The 19,010-nt window shown below is 38.1% G+C and overlaps 1 protein-coding gene across 2 annotated transcripts; it reads left to right on the forward strand.

Annotated features, from left to right (window-relative positions):
- The first annotated feature begins 6 nt into the window (after positions 1 to 6).
- SLC25A46 (solute carrier family 25 member 46) lies at positions 7 to 15,939 on the forward strand. 2 transcript variants are annotated; one of them, XM_026865607.1, is made up of 8 exons: positions 7 to 313; positions 2,181 to 2,223; positions 4,712 to 4,769; positions 5,302 to 5,379; positions 6,071 to 6,171; positions 10,232 to 10,288; positions 10,755 to 10,812; positions 13,903 to 15,939. In XM_026865607.1, the coding sequence occupies exons 1-8, from the start codon at positions 61 to 63 to the stop codon at positions 14,479 to 14,481; spliced, it is 1,227 nt and encodes a 408-aa protein (XP_026721408.1). In that variant the 5' UTR covers positions 7 to 60; the 3' UTR covers positions 14,482 to 15,939. The 2 variants fall into 2 exon arrangements, with proteins under 2 accessions (XP_026721408.1, XP_026721409.1); XM_026865608.1 differs by lacking the exon at positions 10,232 to 10,288.
- Positions 15,940 to 19,010: the final 3,071 nt, after the last annotated feature.

Below are 19,010 nucleotides of genomic sequence, written 5' to 3' on the forward strand. Positions count from 1 at the left end.
TGCGCGGCTCCCTTCCTCCCTCCCTTCCTCCCTTCTTCCCTCCTCCCTTCCCCGCCCGCCATGCACCCGCGGCGTCCCGAGGGCTTCGACGGCCTGGGCTACCGCGGGGGCGGCCGGGAGGAGCCGGGCCCCGGCGCCAGGCCCTTCAGCAGCGCCTCGGAGCTGGGCCACTGGGTGACCAGCCCGCCCGACATCCCCGGCAGCCGCAACCTGCACTGGGGGGAGAAGACGCCGCCGTACGGGGCGGGAACCCCCCAGGGGGGCGCCGGCCTCAACGAGGAGCCCAACCTCGGAGCAGGCGGCCCCGGCGCCGGTAAGGGAGCGCCTGGCCCGGTGGGGCAGCCAGCTTCTCGCCGTTCCGCCTGTCCCTCGCTTGTCTCCGGCCCTCGCTCTCCCAGGGCGGTGCTCCAGCTGCCCAGTACTGCGTGACCCACCCAGGCGGGAAAGGGTGAGCAGCCCGCGGCCATGGGCTGTACCGCGGCTTGATCGCGCCCGTTCGAGCGCCGCCCGGTTTTGCTGGTGCTCACTTCCACAGCGCCGGGCCCAGAGACGCGTTTGCATCCGCGGACTGGCGATGCTGAAGCGCCAGGAAAATAGTCCTTTAGAAGAAAGCATCCTCGTCGCCAGTTGCACTCTAGCACCCGCTTTGCTGTGAGACACCATGTAGTTGCACTCAAATGCGATCGAGAATGCCGGAATGCACCCTGCACCTTCTAGTTAAGCAGCGTGTGGTCATCTCCCCATTGCTCATGTAAATAGTATCCTGCAGAAATACTCCCGTCTTCCGTAAGGGCAGGAAATACCTCTGGGTCTTACAGTATATTTTGGTATTTAGTCAGTGTTGGTATTTCAGACTTTGTGTCTTCTGGCTGTTGTATTATGCTGAAAAAGTACAAGGAGTATGGCATGAGCTGCTGAAGTAAACACACCCCTCCCCCACCCCCGCATGATAGGGAAGGAGCCATGGAACTGGTAGAATTTGAGGAAGCAAGTCTTTTCCAGTAATTGTTGGAAAACAGCAGAAGTATGGTATCATTTTACGTCCTTGTGAATTTGAGGTGAAGTAAGAAAAACCTAAATCTAGCCTACTGAACATTGTCTCTAGTTAAAAGGATGTTCTGGATATACACTTCAGTATCAAAGTTTTATGACATACTAATTTATTTAAAATTGAATTGTAGTAATAGGTGAGTCTTTTTAAACCGTGGTGAAATACTTTTGTTCAGGTCTTATCGTGAATACAACCTGTAGCTGGACTTCCATCCATGCAAGCACTACTTAAAGCACTAAAATATTCTTAGGTACTTGTACTCAGCCTTTCTTTTTTTGTCCTATTGCTCATGATGGGTATATAGATTCTGCATTTTGGAGGACAGATAAGGGGTTGCTGAATCACTGAGTCCAGCTTCTGCAAATGGAGAGAGTTTTATCATTCCCCTTAATGAGGGCTGCCACGTCTTTGTGAAGCTCCACTTAAGTTATTGGCATTACCCATACCTACAGCCTGTTTGCACCCTGTAGATTGTATCACTGAGCATTAACTTTCAGTTGCCTTTACAGTTCTGATATTCTTCTTAAAATCTCTTCTGATAATTTCCAGGAAATGTTTGTCTGGTAGCAGACGAGAGAGTTGAACCAATTACTCTTGTTGCAATTTTTAACAGTTCTCTAGTAACGATTTTTGCAAAGGGGTGGAGGTAGACAACTGACTTGAAAATTTACATCATGATGTTTGTTATGTCATCAATGCGTTTCTCTTCTTACTATTTTCAGGTTGAACATTAATTTCACCTCATATCTAAATTTGTTTCAGAATTTTTGTAAACTGTCATACATGCTAACTTTTTCAGTGGTTAATTTTGGTTAGATTTTTTTAGATAAAATATTATCTGTTTTACTTTTCACTTTGTTACTTCTTTTTTCCTGTCTAGATGTCTCAAGACAAGAATAATTTTATTTATAGAAGTATGTACAAACTCAAATGCAGTCCAAAGTGCAATGTTCCTGGGGGAATAATTTTTTATATCCTCTCTTGCTGAGTTGCCATAAATGTTGTGGTTCAGTGCTTGTAATTTTTTGAAACAAGTACAGTATAAAATTAGTTTTTCAGATCTCCTGCATAGCATTCTCTCCTGCTTTGTGATTGCCCCTGCAGTATAATCTGTTTTCATTTTTTTCAGAGCAGTTGAACAGGTTTGCAGGCTTTGGTATTGGCCTTGCAAGGTAAGAGTTGTGTAGTGATTTTTCAATGATAATGAAGTAGTAAAGTTATAGTTGCTTTATAATCGCTATGTACACTTTTGTGGTTTTATGCCAGTAGACTTAAGCAGTTGAAATGCCCTTAGAAACCTACTACCTGAAATCCATGTAGGTTTCTGTTCTCTTTAACTGAAGTGTTTCCCAAATTATTTAATCAGCAGTGAATATAAGAAACAGTTTTTCATATGGTATGCCATATGCATATGTGTACCCTATCAGAGCAATCTGTAAATAGCACCAGAAAGCTGTTTCCATGTTTGCCACTTTTATTAATATTTTTGGGTGATGCGACTGTTTCCTAAGAAGGTGAAAATGTCTTCAAGTATATTATTAAAGTATCCCGGAATAGTAATGCTGATCTAGCCAAGTGGCCTAATGACCATTTTATTCTTTATTATGGTGACACTGATTATTGATAGTATTTTTAGGAAAGTGGTGTACTTTAGCATGCTTAACATTTTCAGAGTCAATTGTAAGGGTCATGATAAATTTAGGGTTTTTTCTAGCATGCCTACTCAGTCATACTCACCTGATTAGGTTTCTCATAGTCAGTGTATTGATGCAAATTCTGAAAAGGTGCAGGTGGGGTTTTTTGTCTTGAAAAAGTTAGGAATGTAAAAAGTTTTACTCTTTATTAACCTGAATGTGAGACTTCTCAAAGTGGTTCTCTCTTCAGAACATGAGACTACTTGTCACTTAATCAGTTAGACCAACGTGGGAAGCTCTGTCAGTTGAGGTTCTTATAATGTACTTAGAGGAGGACCTTTTACTTGACTACCAGACTGTCCTGCTCCTTAGCCCATTGTTATCAGCCTTGATGCCCACCAGAACCTCTTTTAACCAGTTTGACTCACTAAAACATAAGTCAAAGTCAGTGAAGGAGCTGGATTATTTTTTGCTGTTTCAGTTAGGTTGATTTGTCTGGGAACTGACTAGCTGTGAAGGCCAGCGGACACCAGCTAACTGGCCCAGAGAGGAGGACTAGAAGGATCATTCTTGGCAAGCAATGAGTTGCTTAAATTAGATTATCCTGTCTCATGAAACTGCCTGTCCCTGTTCTCCCAGTGCTTCTCTTGCAGTGGCTCAGTTTGCTCATTCAGACCCCTTGCTGAGCCTGTTGTTTACTCAGAGTTAATGGGGGAGAGGGGGAATAACTAGCCCACCCCAAACGTGTAGAGTTGTTTGATTAATTGCCAAAATTATCAAGCTGAATGAGCTCAGGAGAGTACTAGCAAAGGAGTGAAGCCATAGGGTGGGAACATGTTGATCATCTTCAGAAGCAGAGAGATGTTAGCATGGCTCAGTTGTCCCTTTGAACTATATGTTTTGATTTAATCAAGCATGACAGAGTTCTCCACATCATGAGCACCATGACCACTGGGACTAAAGTGAGCATGTGGTTTTGGGAAAGAGCTGATCAGCATTGTCTTGGTGCCTAGAGAAATTCTCCCTGCTTTTTCTTCTGAATTTGTACCAGATCACTTGTCAGACATACATGGTTCAAGTCAGAAATCTTGCAGAAAACACGTGACACAATAAGTTTAGGTTTTGTGAGGCTAGTTGAGTTGGCTACTAGCAGGTATTAATGGATAGCAGCTAGAGTCCGGGGAAAGTTTCACCTCTTTTGGTAGCAGCAAACTACTAATTACCTCAGTAGTTATGAAGCTGCAGACTCAGAACTTTTCTGTGACAATTAGTACTTGTTTACCCAGTAAGTCCCCATAAGAGATCTACCCCAGATGATCTGGTAGGTTGGTGGTCAGAGCTGTAGCTTGGGATGCTTAGACAAAGCCTTGAGGTTTCACTTTTCTAATCCATATCCCAGGTTTGAGCCACATACAGTAAGTAGTCTGATCTCTCAGGCACTTTGAGATTAAATGGGAAATTTCTCTGCGTGACTGTGACCAGGAATCCTACTTTAGAACTGAGAGAACCATCCTATGAAGGCTTGATTGCAATACCGTTTCAGGCGGTGGAGGGAGAGCTGGTTTTGGGCAGTAGCATTTTCTGATGAAAAAAATGTCAGCTGTTGGTAACAATCCTCTGGGCCTGCTAAGGAGAGTCTTGATTAATAATGGGGTACACAGAATTGACATAAAACTGGAAACTAATGCTTTCATAGTTATGGCTCTGTGCTGTTTTGTTTCCTTATATTTTGGGCAGGGAAGGTTTAAGAAATTTGGTACATTGTTTTGCCTATAAAAATACATACATTATATATATATATATATATATGGGTTTTTTCATAGTGAGTATATGTGTCATTTTTTTTTTATACTTGTTCCTTTAAAGTATTAGCAGGCTATCACGTAGCCATCCAAAATGCCTCATTAATTCACTAGATAATTAGGTTTTTTCCAAATACTGATCTAATATTAAGACAATAATAACAAGCCTTTTCTGATAAATTTGCAATTATTTCCCATGCTTTAAATACACTTTTCTTTTAAAGCCTATTTACAGAAAATGTGTTGGCACATCCTTGCATTGTTCTACGTCGTCAGTGTCAGGTATGTTATCCCTTAGAGTCAGACCTGTTGTAGTGTACAGACAGATCTGTGTAGTGTCATAGTTCTGTGTTTTCATACTCTGTAGACTATAAGGAAGCTATACAACTCAGGGAGACGCTGCCACATTAAGATGGTTTTGTTTGTAGCATACATGTTTTCCATTCTGAAATTTAACTTATCTTGAACATTATTACTAATTTTTGTTTGGACAGTGGAAAATTAATTACAGCAAATAAATGTTTGAGTCTGCAGAACAGCTTCCAGATGCCCACGTACAAGCAGAATGCTTTGTTTCCAATATTTTCTGGTTTATGCTTGCTTTATTGTTTACATTTTCAGCATACAAATACTTAAGTTCTGCCCGTTTCCATAAATTTAAGGAAGAATTTATTCATATTTTGGTCACTTTAGCTGATCTTCAGAGGGATAAAGTCCTTATTTGGGAATTGCTTTTTCCTTTAGAGTTAAAACATTTGCAATTATTTATTAAATACTGCCATTTATAAAAACCAACCATTTATGTTTTTAACAGGTTAACTATCATGCTCGGAATTATCATCTCACTCCGTTTACTATTGTCAATATTATGTACAGCATCAATAAGACACAGGTCAGTGTTTGGTGTCATACTGTATCTGAGCAGTGAAGATTGCTATAGCATATATGTACATTGACATCTTTAACTCTATATGTAAGTGATGGTTAAAAACATGGCCATTGTAAGGGTTTGTTACTTTTATGGTTGCCGAAGTGTTTCAAGAAGATCATTGTCAATTAGTTTTTTTAAGTAGTATAGTATTTAGTGGGGAAGATTTGCAGATGTTAGAAAACAAAAGGTCCTTGAAAATAATTTTTCAGAATCCTAATGAAACAAATTAGTCTTTATGTGGATAAAGAGATTATCCAGATGACTGCTTCCAAAGATAGTATTTCATGAATTTCCAGTTCTGCATGGGAGTCCTGAAACTCAGATCAGAGACAGTAAGAAAAAGACACTCTGGATTTCTTATGGATGTTCTTTAACGTCTTGAGCTCATTTTGTTCATAGAAAATTATGTTAAGTTTACAATACAGAGCATTAACAATGGCCTCCAGAATTGTTGACAACAGTTTGAAATTATTGAAGAACAAATGTTTTTTGAGGTGAAAAGTTACTTAGCCCCTAAATTTGAAGTTTAATGGTAGAATTGTAGCCCTGTGCAGTCTGAATTTGCTGAAATTTTATAAAAATTAGTAAGATTATAAGATTTTTGAGTTTTATGTTGCATGGATCAAAATATATTGCATATTTCAAAACACAGGGTCCAAGAGCTCTCTGGAAAGGAATGGGCAGCACTTTCATTGTTCAGGGCATAACCCTGGGAACAGAAGGCATCATCAGTGAATTTACACCTTTGCCAAGGTATTGCATGTTTTTTTTACTGTTTCTAACAAATTGTTTCAGTTGTTGACTTACACTCAAAGTGTTGGGAATTTAAGGAATGAAAAAATTTTACCTTACTAGAATTGTCAGACACTGAATAGGGATTTTCAGCACAGTGTGGTTATCTTGGCAAAGACAACCTGATAAATAGTGAGAGACTTCCTGGGAGCTTTGTGTATTTGTTATGTTTGCCTACTGGTCTAATCATAGAAATAACATAGCAAATTGGTCTTAAGTATAATTCCATGGTAATAAAAGAATTCATAAGTTTCTTTTTTTATTGTGTGGTTCTAGCAAATACCATGTCTAAGATAAAAAGTCCTGGTTTCCTTAATACAGAAAACTTGCATGTCTGGTGAGCTAGCACTGACATCCTGCTGAACATTTTCAGTCTTTGGTAGATAAGAGAATGGCATGCATTAATAAATGAGAAGACATGGTAAATAGGAGTCTATGCGGCTGTCAGCTTTGTCTTCTGTCCTCCTTTGCCAACAATGATATGTACATTGTTCAGTATTTTTATAATAAAGGGCTTACAACTAAAAATGAGTGCCTTCATTTAAAGAAATATTCACCATTCTACTTCACTGTGTCCATCTTAGGCTATAGTAGTTTAATAATATTTTATTTTGATTTGTGACTGCCTACTTTTTATGCTGAACTGTTAACTCCAGGATTATGGTGAAACATTGTGATGTCTTTCTGCTTTGAGATACAAGTTTTCTAAAGAATTTTTGTCTGATTTTATCAGTGTTTTGGTTTATAATTGTCCAGAGCTAACAGTAAGGGCTGATGACTACGATATATATTGTCAGCTTTGTTATAGATATTTTAAGAGTAAGGAAGTTGTGTGAGAGAATTTATTATGTAAAGTAACTAAAACAGTGAAATGCAAGGAGACTGTGAGATAATAAAAAGTTAGGAAGAGATACTTAACAGTTGCAGGGCACACATTAAAGCCAGTAAAATGATAAAGACCTGTCTTGGAAAATACATTAGGGAGACAGGCAAATAGTTGGATTTAAGGCTGGTTAAGGCTGAATGGACCAGTCAGCTTGAGAGCTGTGTAAGCTTTCAGAAGAGACAAGTGCCTATTTTTAATATGTGGACAGAGACCAAGTACTTAAGGGACATGGAAACTGACCTGGTTTTAAAGATAAAAAATGTAGGCAGGCTGAATCAAACTACTATTATGATGCATACATACTAATAAGAGCAAGTCTTTGCAGGTTCTGGCATTCATCAAAAGTATTAGCAAAAGCATTTTTTAGTTAAATGTGGAGTGTGTGTGTTTAAGTTTTTTGGTCAGCTCTGTCTCATATGTATGAAATTTCCAGGTGTACGCTTCCTGTGACTTGTTCATGTTTTCAAACACTGCTGTAGGGGCTGCTTAAGTTCATGAGATGTGATACAGTGTTTATATTTTCATAGTTCTGATTTCTGACCAATGTGAGCAACAATTTTCTTCTTGTGGACCAGTTGTTCAGAAGTTTTAAAAGTGATCTGGTGATGCTGCCATGAGAAGCAAGCCTTTCTGCTAGTACCTGCTCATTCCTCCCTCAGTGCTAGTGCCAACACAGTATATGCACAGTCACAAAATGAGATGTACTGGGGAAGTGATCTGGCTAAAATGGTTCTCTTGTATGTGTACATACATGCTGTTTTCTACTGGATGCTTTTACTTCCTTTTTAATGGTAGCATGCGTGTTTGGGCTATCACAGGGAGGTGAAAGTTACTGCTTATAGCAGACAGTACCAGCAAATCTGGTTTAGAAGGTTATTTAACTACATTATCAAGCTCCAGATGACACGAGGAAGTCAGATGTGAATTCCAACTCTATCATAATACAATAAAAGAATCTCTCTGTTTTAGGAGAGGGGCCCAGAAATGGGTGTTAACACTTCTGTGGTGAGTTAAATGTGATTCTGTTCCAGACAAAATCATTCTGTAATTGTTCTTCTACTTCAGGAATAGTTATACCTAGTGGATTGACAGGAATGAGGCTTTCACACATTTGTTTGGCTGGTTTCATTTTCCACATCTTTTAAGTATTATGGCTCAGTGGATGTAATCCAAGTGTCTGAAATATATAATGATAATTGATCTTCTCTTCCTCTTTAGTGACTGACATATAGGAAGGTGATAGCTACTAGTAGCACACAATTCTTCAGAAAGAGTAAAGAGTTTCCTGTCTTGAGTTAGAGTTATTGTTTTAACTACAGGCATTGTGGGTAATTCCGGGACAAGAATTGAAGCTGAGTACTTTATACCTTGATATTAAAAATGCATAGACTAGTGTTTCCAGCATTTCAGACAGAAATATCTTTACCTCATAGCTATTTACCAAATGTATGGTAAATACATTTGGTATTTATTATCTTAAGCTAGGTGGGATTGCATTTTCTGTCAAGTGAAGTGTAGTTAACATTTATTGCTTGTATTTTGAAGTGTGTAACTAGAAAATACTACTTTAAAGGGATTTTTTTAAAGTCACCTTTGTATTAAACTTGGGGGTTTTCTTCTGTTTTACCAGGATATGCTAAAGATTTGACTTAAGTCTGTACAGAATTACTAAGCAGCTGTTAGTCTAAGCTGTTGTGCTTGATTTGTCTAACACTGTCAGAATGTGATTTAGGTTTTCAGGAAAAAAAAACAACTGGGTAAACATAATCTCAAAGAACAGAAAAAGCATAACCAAACCAAAACATAATGTAAGTTGGTAAATTAAGACTACTGAGATTTTAAAAGAATTCAGTATTTCCTGAGAATGGCCTTATGAGTACATAAGGAGGCAAAATAAATGCAAAGTACTAAAGCCAGAAGCTGTGAGAGCTGCAGAAACCATACTAATAATTGAAAGCTTTTCTGATAGGATATCTAACAGGCCCAAATAACTTTTAAAAGTTAAGCATGATTTATTAAATGTGTTGCTGATGTCTTTCCACTGTGAGAAATCCTGCAACATAAACCGATAGTGGAACACCAATACAAAAGCTGGATGTTGACATCCATCTAAGAAGTGCTTGAGAGTAGGGTGTTCTTAATCCATAGTGTCATGGTTTGAGCCCAGAAGGCAACTGAGCACCATGCCACTCACTCACCCTTCCCACCTACCAGTGCTGGGAAGGAGAAAATTAATCAAAAGGCTCAAGAATGGAGATAAGGACACGGAGAGGTAGCTCACCCATTGTGGTCACAAGCAAGGCAGGTGTGTTAGTGGAAGGAAACAAGAACATCACTTTGAATCAAACATTAACAACAATGGCACTTAGCGGACAGAATGGGACAGTGAAGCATTACCATATCTTAAAAACACCTTCCCCAACCCACCCCTCCCTTCTTGACAGGCTTAATTTTGTTGCCATATCTCTCCGTCCTCCCCAGCAGCACAGGGGTGGGGGATGGGGGGTGCAGTCAACTGCTTCTTCCTCCAAGGTAGGGGGGCAACACTCTTCTGCATTCTTCCTCTGCTCCATGTGGTGTCCCTCTCACTGGAGACAGTCCTCCACAAACTCTCTCTGCTGTGACTCCTCCCCACGGGATGCATGCTTCTCGAGATGCTCCAGTGTGGGTCACCTCCACGTGTTGCATCCTCCCAGCACTGAACTACAACAGTGGGGGCTGCTCCTTCCCACAGAGCCCCGGGGGTCCTCCACAGGCTGCAGGTGAATCTCTGCTCCTCGGGTGACCTCCGTGGGTGGCAGGGGGGCAGCCCTGTCATCTCACCACGGGGTACAGGGGGGCTTTCTGTACTGGTACACCTACCTCCCTTCTTCCTTGCACTGACCTTGGTGTTTGCATAGGTGTCCTTGTAACGCCTCCTGAGAGGTCCCAAACCCCTTTCAAGTTCCCCTTCTTAAATATGTTATCACAGAGGTACTGTCTCTGATTGGCTCAGCGAGGCAGGTCCTACTTGAAGCCAAGGGAGTTTTCCAGAAGCTTCTCATGGGGGCCACTGCTTTAGCCCTCTCCCCCACTACCAAAAATCCTACCACACAAACCCAGCATGCATAGTAAAGTAAATACTTTTCTTTGTAGGGAGATTTCGCATAAATGGAACCTCAAGCAGATAGGTGGACACCTTCTACTCAAAGGGTAGGTAGAGCATGTGATACTACCTTGTGTGTTATTATCTAAACATTAATAAAACTACTAAATGTACATTAGTTTAATCTGCAGCTACGGTTACTTGACAGGGTGCTAATAATAATTTTCAAGGGGATTTTTTTAACAATCTTGATTGCATACAGCAGTTTCACAGATTTTTCTCTTACTAGGCCCCTGTGTCTGTATGGAACCTGTCTAATTTAAAAGATCAGATTCTTTTAATAATGACTGTATCTGAGACACCTGAATCAGTCTGGTCAGAGAAATAAAATTTAACAACTTCAGATTGAAGTTTATATCCACATGTTCATGTGCGTTTTAATAATTGAGTTATAGTTTGTTAATTTTCTCTCAGACATGACTTGGTAGATAATTTTATCAATATTCAGATGCATATTTGGCTAAAATTATAGCATTGTCATGACCTTAATTCTTATCTTGTTAATTTCTACAGTTTAACACATGTGATAGCAATGCCTTTTTATTCTGCGAGCCTCATTGAAACTGTGCAGGTAATTTACATATATTTACAACAGTTTAAAAGATACTGTTATGCTCTTTGTAGATTAGATTATGTGGAGAAGTGAGTCTTTGGCTTTGGATTCAGGTTTATGTTGCAGTAATTGTATTTGTTTTGCTTGAAGCTATATGACTATGTAAATACTTCATCTCAGCTAATATGATGCATATATTAATTGTACTATATTGTCTAAATCTAGAATAAGAAAGGACATTTAATACAGGTAGTTGGAATATATTGTCTGTGAAATAAGGACAAGTTACACCTATATGTTCTAGCAGATAAACCATAAAGAAGTTTTTCTAATGTGACAATTTTAAAAGACTTGCTAGGCAAGTTGTTGCAGTGACCCATCCCCCTGTGACAACTATAAAGCTTTTTCCATTTATTCAGCTTTGTTTTACTAAAATACCGAACTCTACTATTTCAGGACTGCTTTCATTCAGTCAACTTTTTGCATTTAAACTTCTGTCTAGTTCTTCCTTAGACATAAAAATAAGTAAATATCTGGAGTTAGGATACACCTTTACTTGTTCTGTAGCTGTACAGAGTAACCCATAGCACTGTATTGCAGATTGCCTTTCAATGAGTTGTCGCATCTCTTTCTGTAGAAAGAGATAGGGTTTAGCTATGCAGAAGTGCTCCAGGTTAATTCTTCCAGCTCACTCTCTATAATGAGTTGCTCTTAATTAACATGATAGTATCTTTGTGCAGTTAATGGAACTCTTACTGTAAAGTGAGCTCTCATGTGGAGGGTGGTGCAGGATAGACATGCTCATTCGGTCATCAAAAGAATATATTTCATCCACAGCATAGACAAATTGTAAGTACTGTCAAGACTGATTTAGATCCAGCTGTTTAAACCTACAGTTCAACTGCTAGTCTACAAAATCACACTTTTTCTATGTAGAAGAGGCAAACAAGGCTGACTTCTACTGTTTCTTAGTTTCAGCATGTACTTCAAAAGCAGGTGCTCTTAAGGGACAGGATTCTGCTCTGTGCAGAGCATACAAACTTAAAGGAGCCAGAAGATACTAGGAAGGCTGTTTTGTCTGAACTGACCACATTATGGACTAATAGGACAGATGAAATTAAACATCTGTACATGGGGGTGTGTAGATGGACTCCGCAAAACAAACGCACATTCTCTAAAGTTGCTCTGTATTTAAGAAAGCCTCTTCCTCTCGTCGAATTGTTTTGAAAATAATGTACCATAAATCCAGGCTGAGCAGGTCACTGAGTTCGTGGATCAATTGGGAAGATTTAACTGGTCTTAACACTGGAAAGCTGACTTAGGAAACTTTTGTCCTGGGGAACAGGTTTACCCTGACTGTGCCGTAACCTTGGAACTAGAAACAGTAGTAGAACACTGTCTGTGGTTTTTGAATTCATAGCAGGCCACATAATGGAATGTTTTATTCACGTGTGTTGCTGGTTGTATTTTGTCTGAAAGGATATTAACTGTGTTGTTGGACACCAATAAATGATAAAACATGATTTAGATTGTTTGCAAAATAAGTAATAAAGAAATTACTTATTTACTATAAAGCAGTTTAATACCAAAGCAATCAAAAACCCAAACCAGCATCTCCCGCAGTCTTGTAGAGAGGCAACAATCTCGTAAAGCATTGCTTATGAAAACAATCCCACTGAGGTCTGAAGGTTTTAGGCTTAGTAGGTTCAGATGTCTGCAAGTATTTTACTGAATAAGTGTGTATATACTGTATGAAATGTATTTTCCAGTTTCTGGAAACATCATCATGGGCTTTCTTATTAGAAACACACCAGAGGTAATGATAGCATTTGTGCAGATATTATTTATGCTGTATTAATCAGTGCAGGGAGGCAACTTGATTTACCAAGTTTACATTATATTCCTTTGCTGCAGGAGGACAATGACCAGTAACAAACTATAAAAAGTTAGATTGTGGGATTTATTACCAAGAGGTTTATATTAACTTTGATTGTCTTAATTCTGATAAACCATTCTGTTCAACACTATTAGTTTGACACACTTCTCCAACTAAGTGTATTTCATCAAAATAACTGCAAATAGTAGAAATTTGTAGCTGTCGCATTACTGTTTGTCTTTAACGTTTCAAACCACGTGGTGGCGTGTTTGACAAAAGCAAGCACAGTTTTGAAGTGCAGTGACTATAATAGTAGGGGGGAGAAGATGAGTCAGTAGGCATTATAATGCTTAACTTGGATTTAAAATCTGGAACAACGTTATGTTCTGAAGTATTTGAACTAGTTTCTCTTCTGCACAGACTGATCATGAAGGCTTTGCAGGTGTAAGTCCTTCCCCAGAATACTGAGGAACGTTTTGGTGGTTTATCCTGGCATGAAGTCAGGACACAACCAGCATGGACTTAGAGACTTGGGCATTGAGGAGAACTCCCAAATCCTGAGTTTGTATAAGCGTTAGAAGGGGAAACAACGTCTTTAGCTTAATCTTACAGTCAGAGGTGGAGTATAACAGAGTAAATAATTACTAAGTGAATTCTTTATTTTCACTACATGAACAAAATATCTCTTTTCTAAGAGACAGCAGGGGTAAAGAGTGCTATTTTAGATGCAAATAATAAAACGGAAATGTTCAGAGATGAACTTATTGAATTCATATTAAAAAATTTATCTTTCAATGCAAACTATGGAAGTCTTTATTATGCATATTCAAGTTCAAAGACTAGAGTTACAGTCCTTTTAAAGGAAGAGACTGTAAAGAAAAGAACTTTTAAATTAGGTAAATAGTTCCTGGCATTTTACTTCAGAAGTAGTCATTTTCAGTACATGACTGTTTTGTCAACTGGTACTTCAAGCAGTAGTCTGAATTTCTTTGAAATTAACACAGAAAACTGGAATGTACATTAAATCATGCCTTTCAGATGGGTTTGTTTTTTTAAAAACAAGTTTACTTGAATGCTATGAAGAGAAAGCAAAGAATTTATATCAATATAGCTGTATGATAGCATGCAAATGTTTAACTCTTATAAAGTTCAGTAGTGATAAAGAGTCAGCGGATGTCAGCAGGGTTATGAAATAGACAGCACAATTTGTAACTATTCCTTTGTGCTTGTAGAGCGAGATAATTCGAGATAATCCTGGCATCCTGGACTGTGTGAAAGAAGGAATCGGCAGAGTTGTAGGCATGGGAGTACCCCATAGCAAGCGTCTCCTTCCTCTGATGGTCTTGACTTTTCCAACTGCTCTACATGGAGTCCTTCACTACATCATCAGTTCCATCATCCAGAAGCTTGTTTTATTTGTTCTGAAAAGGGATAATTCTCACAACCTTCCAACTGAGAGCTCCGCTTCTGTGCAGAGCATGCTGGACGCGTATTTTCCAGAACTTATTGCTAGCTTTGCTGCTAGCCTTTGTGCTGACGTCATGCTTTACCCACTGGAGACCGTTTTACACCGCCTTCATATTCAGGGGACACGCACAATAATTGACAACACAGACCTTGGCTATGAAGTGCTTCCGATCAATACTCAGTATGAGGGAATGAGAGACTGCATAAATACTATAAAACGGGAAGAAGGAATGCTAGGTTTTTATAAAGGATTTGGAGCTGTTATAGTACAGTATACCTTGCATGTGGCAGTTTTACAGCTTACCAAAATTATTTACGCAACACTGCTTCAAAATGTTTCTTAATCTGTTCAGGTGCGGGTTTAGCACAGTAGATGTGATTGACTTACTAACTTAATTATTGTTTAAAAAACTTGTTTTAAAAATGGGGATATATGTTCCTAAGTGTAATTAAAGTACTGTTTAAAATTGAATTGAATATATAATGTGCAGTCACACAGAAGGGAATCAGATTTCAAATGTGGTTGGAGTGAGGATTTACCTTTCCTCTTACCAGTTTAACTGGCTTAAGAAATGGATATGAATTCTTAATATTTGCTTTATAAACATCAGATCTGACATTTAATTTGAACTCTTAGCCAGTTCAAAGGAATTTATTTTCATAATTTTTAGAAACTTGCAAGTAGAATACTGATGGGTTTACTGGTCTTCTAAGAAATGTTTTCAACTTCACTGTTAATGTAGCCATGAGCAAAATAGAAACTGTAGAAGTAACTTAAGTAGACATAAATGTCATAATTTACATAGAAGACTTCTTTGCTGCAGTGTGACAGAAGATGATGAAGAAGAATCCTTTGCTTTGTACAAAAATAACAAAAACTCGTTTTTTTGGCAAAGTTGCATAGAATGCAAATTTGGCTGTCTTGCAGTTTGTTTGCAAGGCTTACAGTAACTAAAGGGTGCGAATAAAGCAAATTAGAAACTGATGTATGCATGTGTAAGTGCCATTTTTAGTTGACTCCACTCGTAACTTCAGGGTTTAGTTTTACTCTGCTGCTTTGTGTAAGAGTAGAATAATCTTACAAATGTATGTAATATCAGTGTTCATAGTGTATGGAAAGCTTAAAATAATTGGCTATATCTAGAGTTTCTCTTTTGTTAGATCAAAGATGTATTTACTTACTATTTAGCACTGATGTCCTTCATTTAAAGTCTCTGTTGGATTAAATACTTTGGAGCAAAATTTAGTCTTGTTTATGTGCAAGCAAACAACGGAAATGTACCATTTTTTCCCCTCTTCCCATAGCAAATCAAGACTTTCTGTCTGAAAATGAGTTCTGAGCAATCAAAATAACTTGGTCCTTGGTTTCATCAGTAAATATCATGAAAATTGGGGGGAATGATTTTTAACAAATAAAACAAGCACGTGTAGAATAGCTTTTAAATTATGAGAGGCTTCTACCTCTTTCACACTTTCATGTGGCAAGTCTTATATTTGTGAATACTGTAAATTGATGTGTGTATTAATCATTGTATAGTAGTTACCACATATGGAAAGTAGTCATGGCAAAATAATGAAAAGGTGTTGCTGTTCATAAATCCTGACTAAATCATTTGCAGGTCTGTTTTGCTATTATTAGTCTAACTTTCATGTATTTTAAATGCATACGTGTAGAAATGAAAAGTATAGTGAACTTGGGAACTGGGTTTATTTTCAAATACTGTTAATTGCAGATTTAGTGTATAGAATTGAAGCAATTAAATAAAATAAGAATTCACTGTAAATATTTTGAAGTAATTCACTGAAGAGGCTTGTAAAGGAATATTAGTTTGTGTGTTATTCTATAGACTTCAGAGTGGCTTTTTCCAGTTTCTCAACTTTCCTGAGTGCAAGAATATGTTGAATTAGACTACATGTAAGAATTTGAGTAAAATGTTAAATTCCTGGTTTATATTTTTAAAGTTTCTGTGAGTATGAAGAGATCCATATCAGAGAATCATCCGGATTGGAAAGAATCTTGGCAGGCTGTCTAGTCCAAATTCCTGCTCTAAGCAAGGACAACACTGTCTTCAGACCAGATTGTTTAGGCACTTTTCCAGTCAAGTTTTTAATTCCAACTTCTAATACACTAAACTGGCCTTTTCAAAGGTGTTAAACTCAACTGAAGCCAACTGTTCCATCACAGTTTCCTTGAAGCAGTGACTAAGTGCATGTTGGAGACCAACACTTGCAGGTGTATCAGTGAAATTTGGCAATAATGTTTTTCTAGGAATAAAATTTTAGAGAAGGCATACAAAATAGAGGACGTGCTTTTAATGTATTCTTTAAAAGGGAAGATAGTGAGTTCTCAGCACTAGACACTGTGCTAGAATATTAACTTGTGGCAAACACAGTTGCTTTCATTGCTGAGAGTTTACAGCTCTAGTCCATGCTGAAGTCTCAGATCTGTAACTTTAAGCAGGGTGAGAAAGAATGCTGTCAATTTATGGCAACTGTACTGTGGTGGAAAAGCCATTTGCTTTGGGCTATTCTTTTTTGGTTGTCTTCCCATCAGTTAGTATGAACATGTTTTGATTCTTCATGTATACTTGCATTACCTTCCAAAAGAAGTAATACTCTGCTTTCTCCAGAGTTGCTATTTTTTGCCATGCAAAAATGTAAATGAATGTGGGGTGAAAAAAACCTTTTTTAACCTTTTTAATCTTAAGTGTACTGTTAACCTATTTCTGGTTTTCATTTGGATCTTAAATCTAGGTACTCAATTTTTAACTCAAATGATCAATAGGTGGCTTTGGCAGGAGGTACCACTGAAAATTACAGAATACTGAATTTCTGTAGAAAGTAAGTTCTTAATTTTCTGGCATATGAAAAATTGTTAGGCACTCTAGTCTTCCTCATACAAACAATTACTTTTTTTATATATTGTTTTTCTGTCTCTTTTCCGTTTTTAAAGAAAAGAGCTGATTTCAAGAAGGTACTGAAGAAAGACAGACTTGGTGTAATGTTCCCACCCCGTGAAGAATTACTTGTCTTCTTACCCATGCGTCTTAGAAGGAAAGCCTTGATGTGTGATAACTGAGAATAGACCAGGAAGGAAACTTTGAGATATGAGGCCTGCTGGAAGCCATTGCAGTTATCTGCCTGTGTTGCTTCACAGACTGTCTTACAGATCAGACTTGACTTTTGGTGTTAGAAGAGAGCTTTTTAGATATAGCATTGGTGTGAGTACAGATTTACTGTACAGATCTACTTTGGGGCATACATGAGTTCATCTAGCTCTGGGTCCTGTCTGTAAAATTGAGATTTGCAGATTTATGGAGAATTCACAAGACTCAATATCATATTATGTGCTTTTCTTAGCTCTTCTGAATTTAGCAGCAAATTCAAAGCAAATGTAAGCTAATGTCCTTGCTGCTTGTTCTGAGACAGTCATTCAACTGGATATGCGTCTTCAGCTACAAATGTAATCAGTCCACATGATGTAAATGAAGCCTGTCTCTGCATTAATATACAAGTTCTTGTTGTGCTCTAAGGTGGGTGTGGTTTTTGTATGAATCGGGGCTAGCAGTGGTCACTTTCAAACCATTGTCCCATGCAATGATATTTGAGGAGACAAGGTCACACAGTACATTTTTCGACTAAATGGTTGTTACTAATAGATTTTAGAGTAGGATTATAATGGCAGCATTCCTTTACCTGTATGGGAAGAGAGGTAGTAATAGACTATTTGTCTAGTTTTGTTTTAGAAGATGTAATATATATCTCCAGAGGGGGTAGAAGGCGGTCAGGTCTTTATTTATCAAGAACTCTCGACATCTATGTTTTAAAAGCAAACTGATTTTAAGGAGTTGGATTTTTTTTTTTTAAGGGAATAGAGATAAACCAGTCTTTACCTTCAGCACTCCAGTGTCTCCACAGACATTCTGACAAATTGTGAACAAAATTTGAGGTTGGGAAAGCAGCAATACTGAAAATGGACTGTAGAAATTGCCCCAAAATGCAGATAAACAAAAGTTGACAATATTCTCAATAGCAACAAATTAATATGATAAAGCAGAAATGTCCAAATGGTAGTATTTATGGAGGGTATCATTTGGTAGTCTATTTCTGTCTTTATCTTTCAAAAGGTGTTTTTAAAGGTAAGTTAGTCATAAAATGTTGTAAGCCCAACATAACCCATTTTTCCCCTGATACTTGGAAACTAACTCAGCTAAAAACCCCAGTTGTTCTTTCAGCTTTATCAACAGGAAAAAAAAAAAAATCTACACCTTCCCTTCAAATCAAGGTACCCTTTCAATGCGTGTAAATACCATCATACCTCAGTCCAACACTGCAGTTGCCTTTTTTTTTTTTTTTTTTTTTTTTTTGTTATTCAAACTGCTAATGAGTTGGCTGCAGTACACACTGCCTGTGGCAGCTTGATCTGGGTGAGATACTGTGTCACTTTTCTCTTGTTTTCAGAGTGTAGGGACAGAATATGACTTGTGCCCACCAAAGTAATAAAGTCAGAAGGGATGATTTAGCTGTTACCTGAAATTCTGTGTCTTGTTCTTGTTTCACAGCCTTAAGCTTGACACTAAGGCAAGTCCAAAACAAAAGGACTTGTTAGACACTGCTTGACTCTGTTCTGCATAGGCAGTTCATGTCTTTGCCTAAAATGAATTTTTAGGGACAACAGACTTATAGATTTGTGTTTTGAGTCTTGGTTTTAGGATACTTCCAGAAAAGAAAAACAGTAGATTTACTTTAGTGCAATGAGTGTAACTCACTGAAGTTTTTGATCCCTGCCTGAAATGGAATTCTGAATCTGTGTATAATATTTGAGCCTTCAAGTACATTATATAGGAAGAAGCACAAATATGCTTTGATTCCC

The sequence above is a fragment of the Athene cunicularia genome, assembly GCF_003259725.1.
Source record: "Athene cunicularia isolate RWA chromosome Z unlocalized genomic scaffold, athCun1 chrZ_part1, whole genome shotgun sequence".
In the NCBI taxonomy this organism is placed as follows: Eukaryota; Metazoa; Chordata; class Aves; order Strigiformes; family Strigidae; genus Athene; species Athene cunicularia.

Excerpts from the sequence above, each read along its gene's own strand:
- SLC25A46 (XM_026865607.1), top strand. The coding sequence starts at position 61 with ATGCACCCGCGGCGTCCCGAGGGCTTCGACGGCCTGGGCTACCGCGGG. Across the intron at positions 10,289-10,754 it reads GGACACCTTCTACTCAAAGG|TTTAACACATGTGATAGCAA; the intron begins GTAGGTAGAGCA and ends TAATTTCTACAG. Across the intron at positions 10,813-13,902 it reads GCCTCATTGAAACTGTGCAG|AGCGAGATAATTCGAGATAA; the intron begins GTAATTTACATA and ends TTGTGCTTGTAG.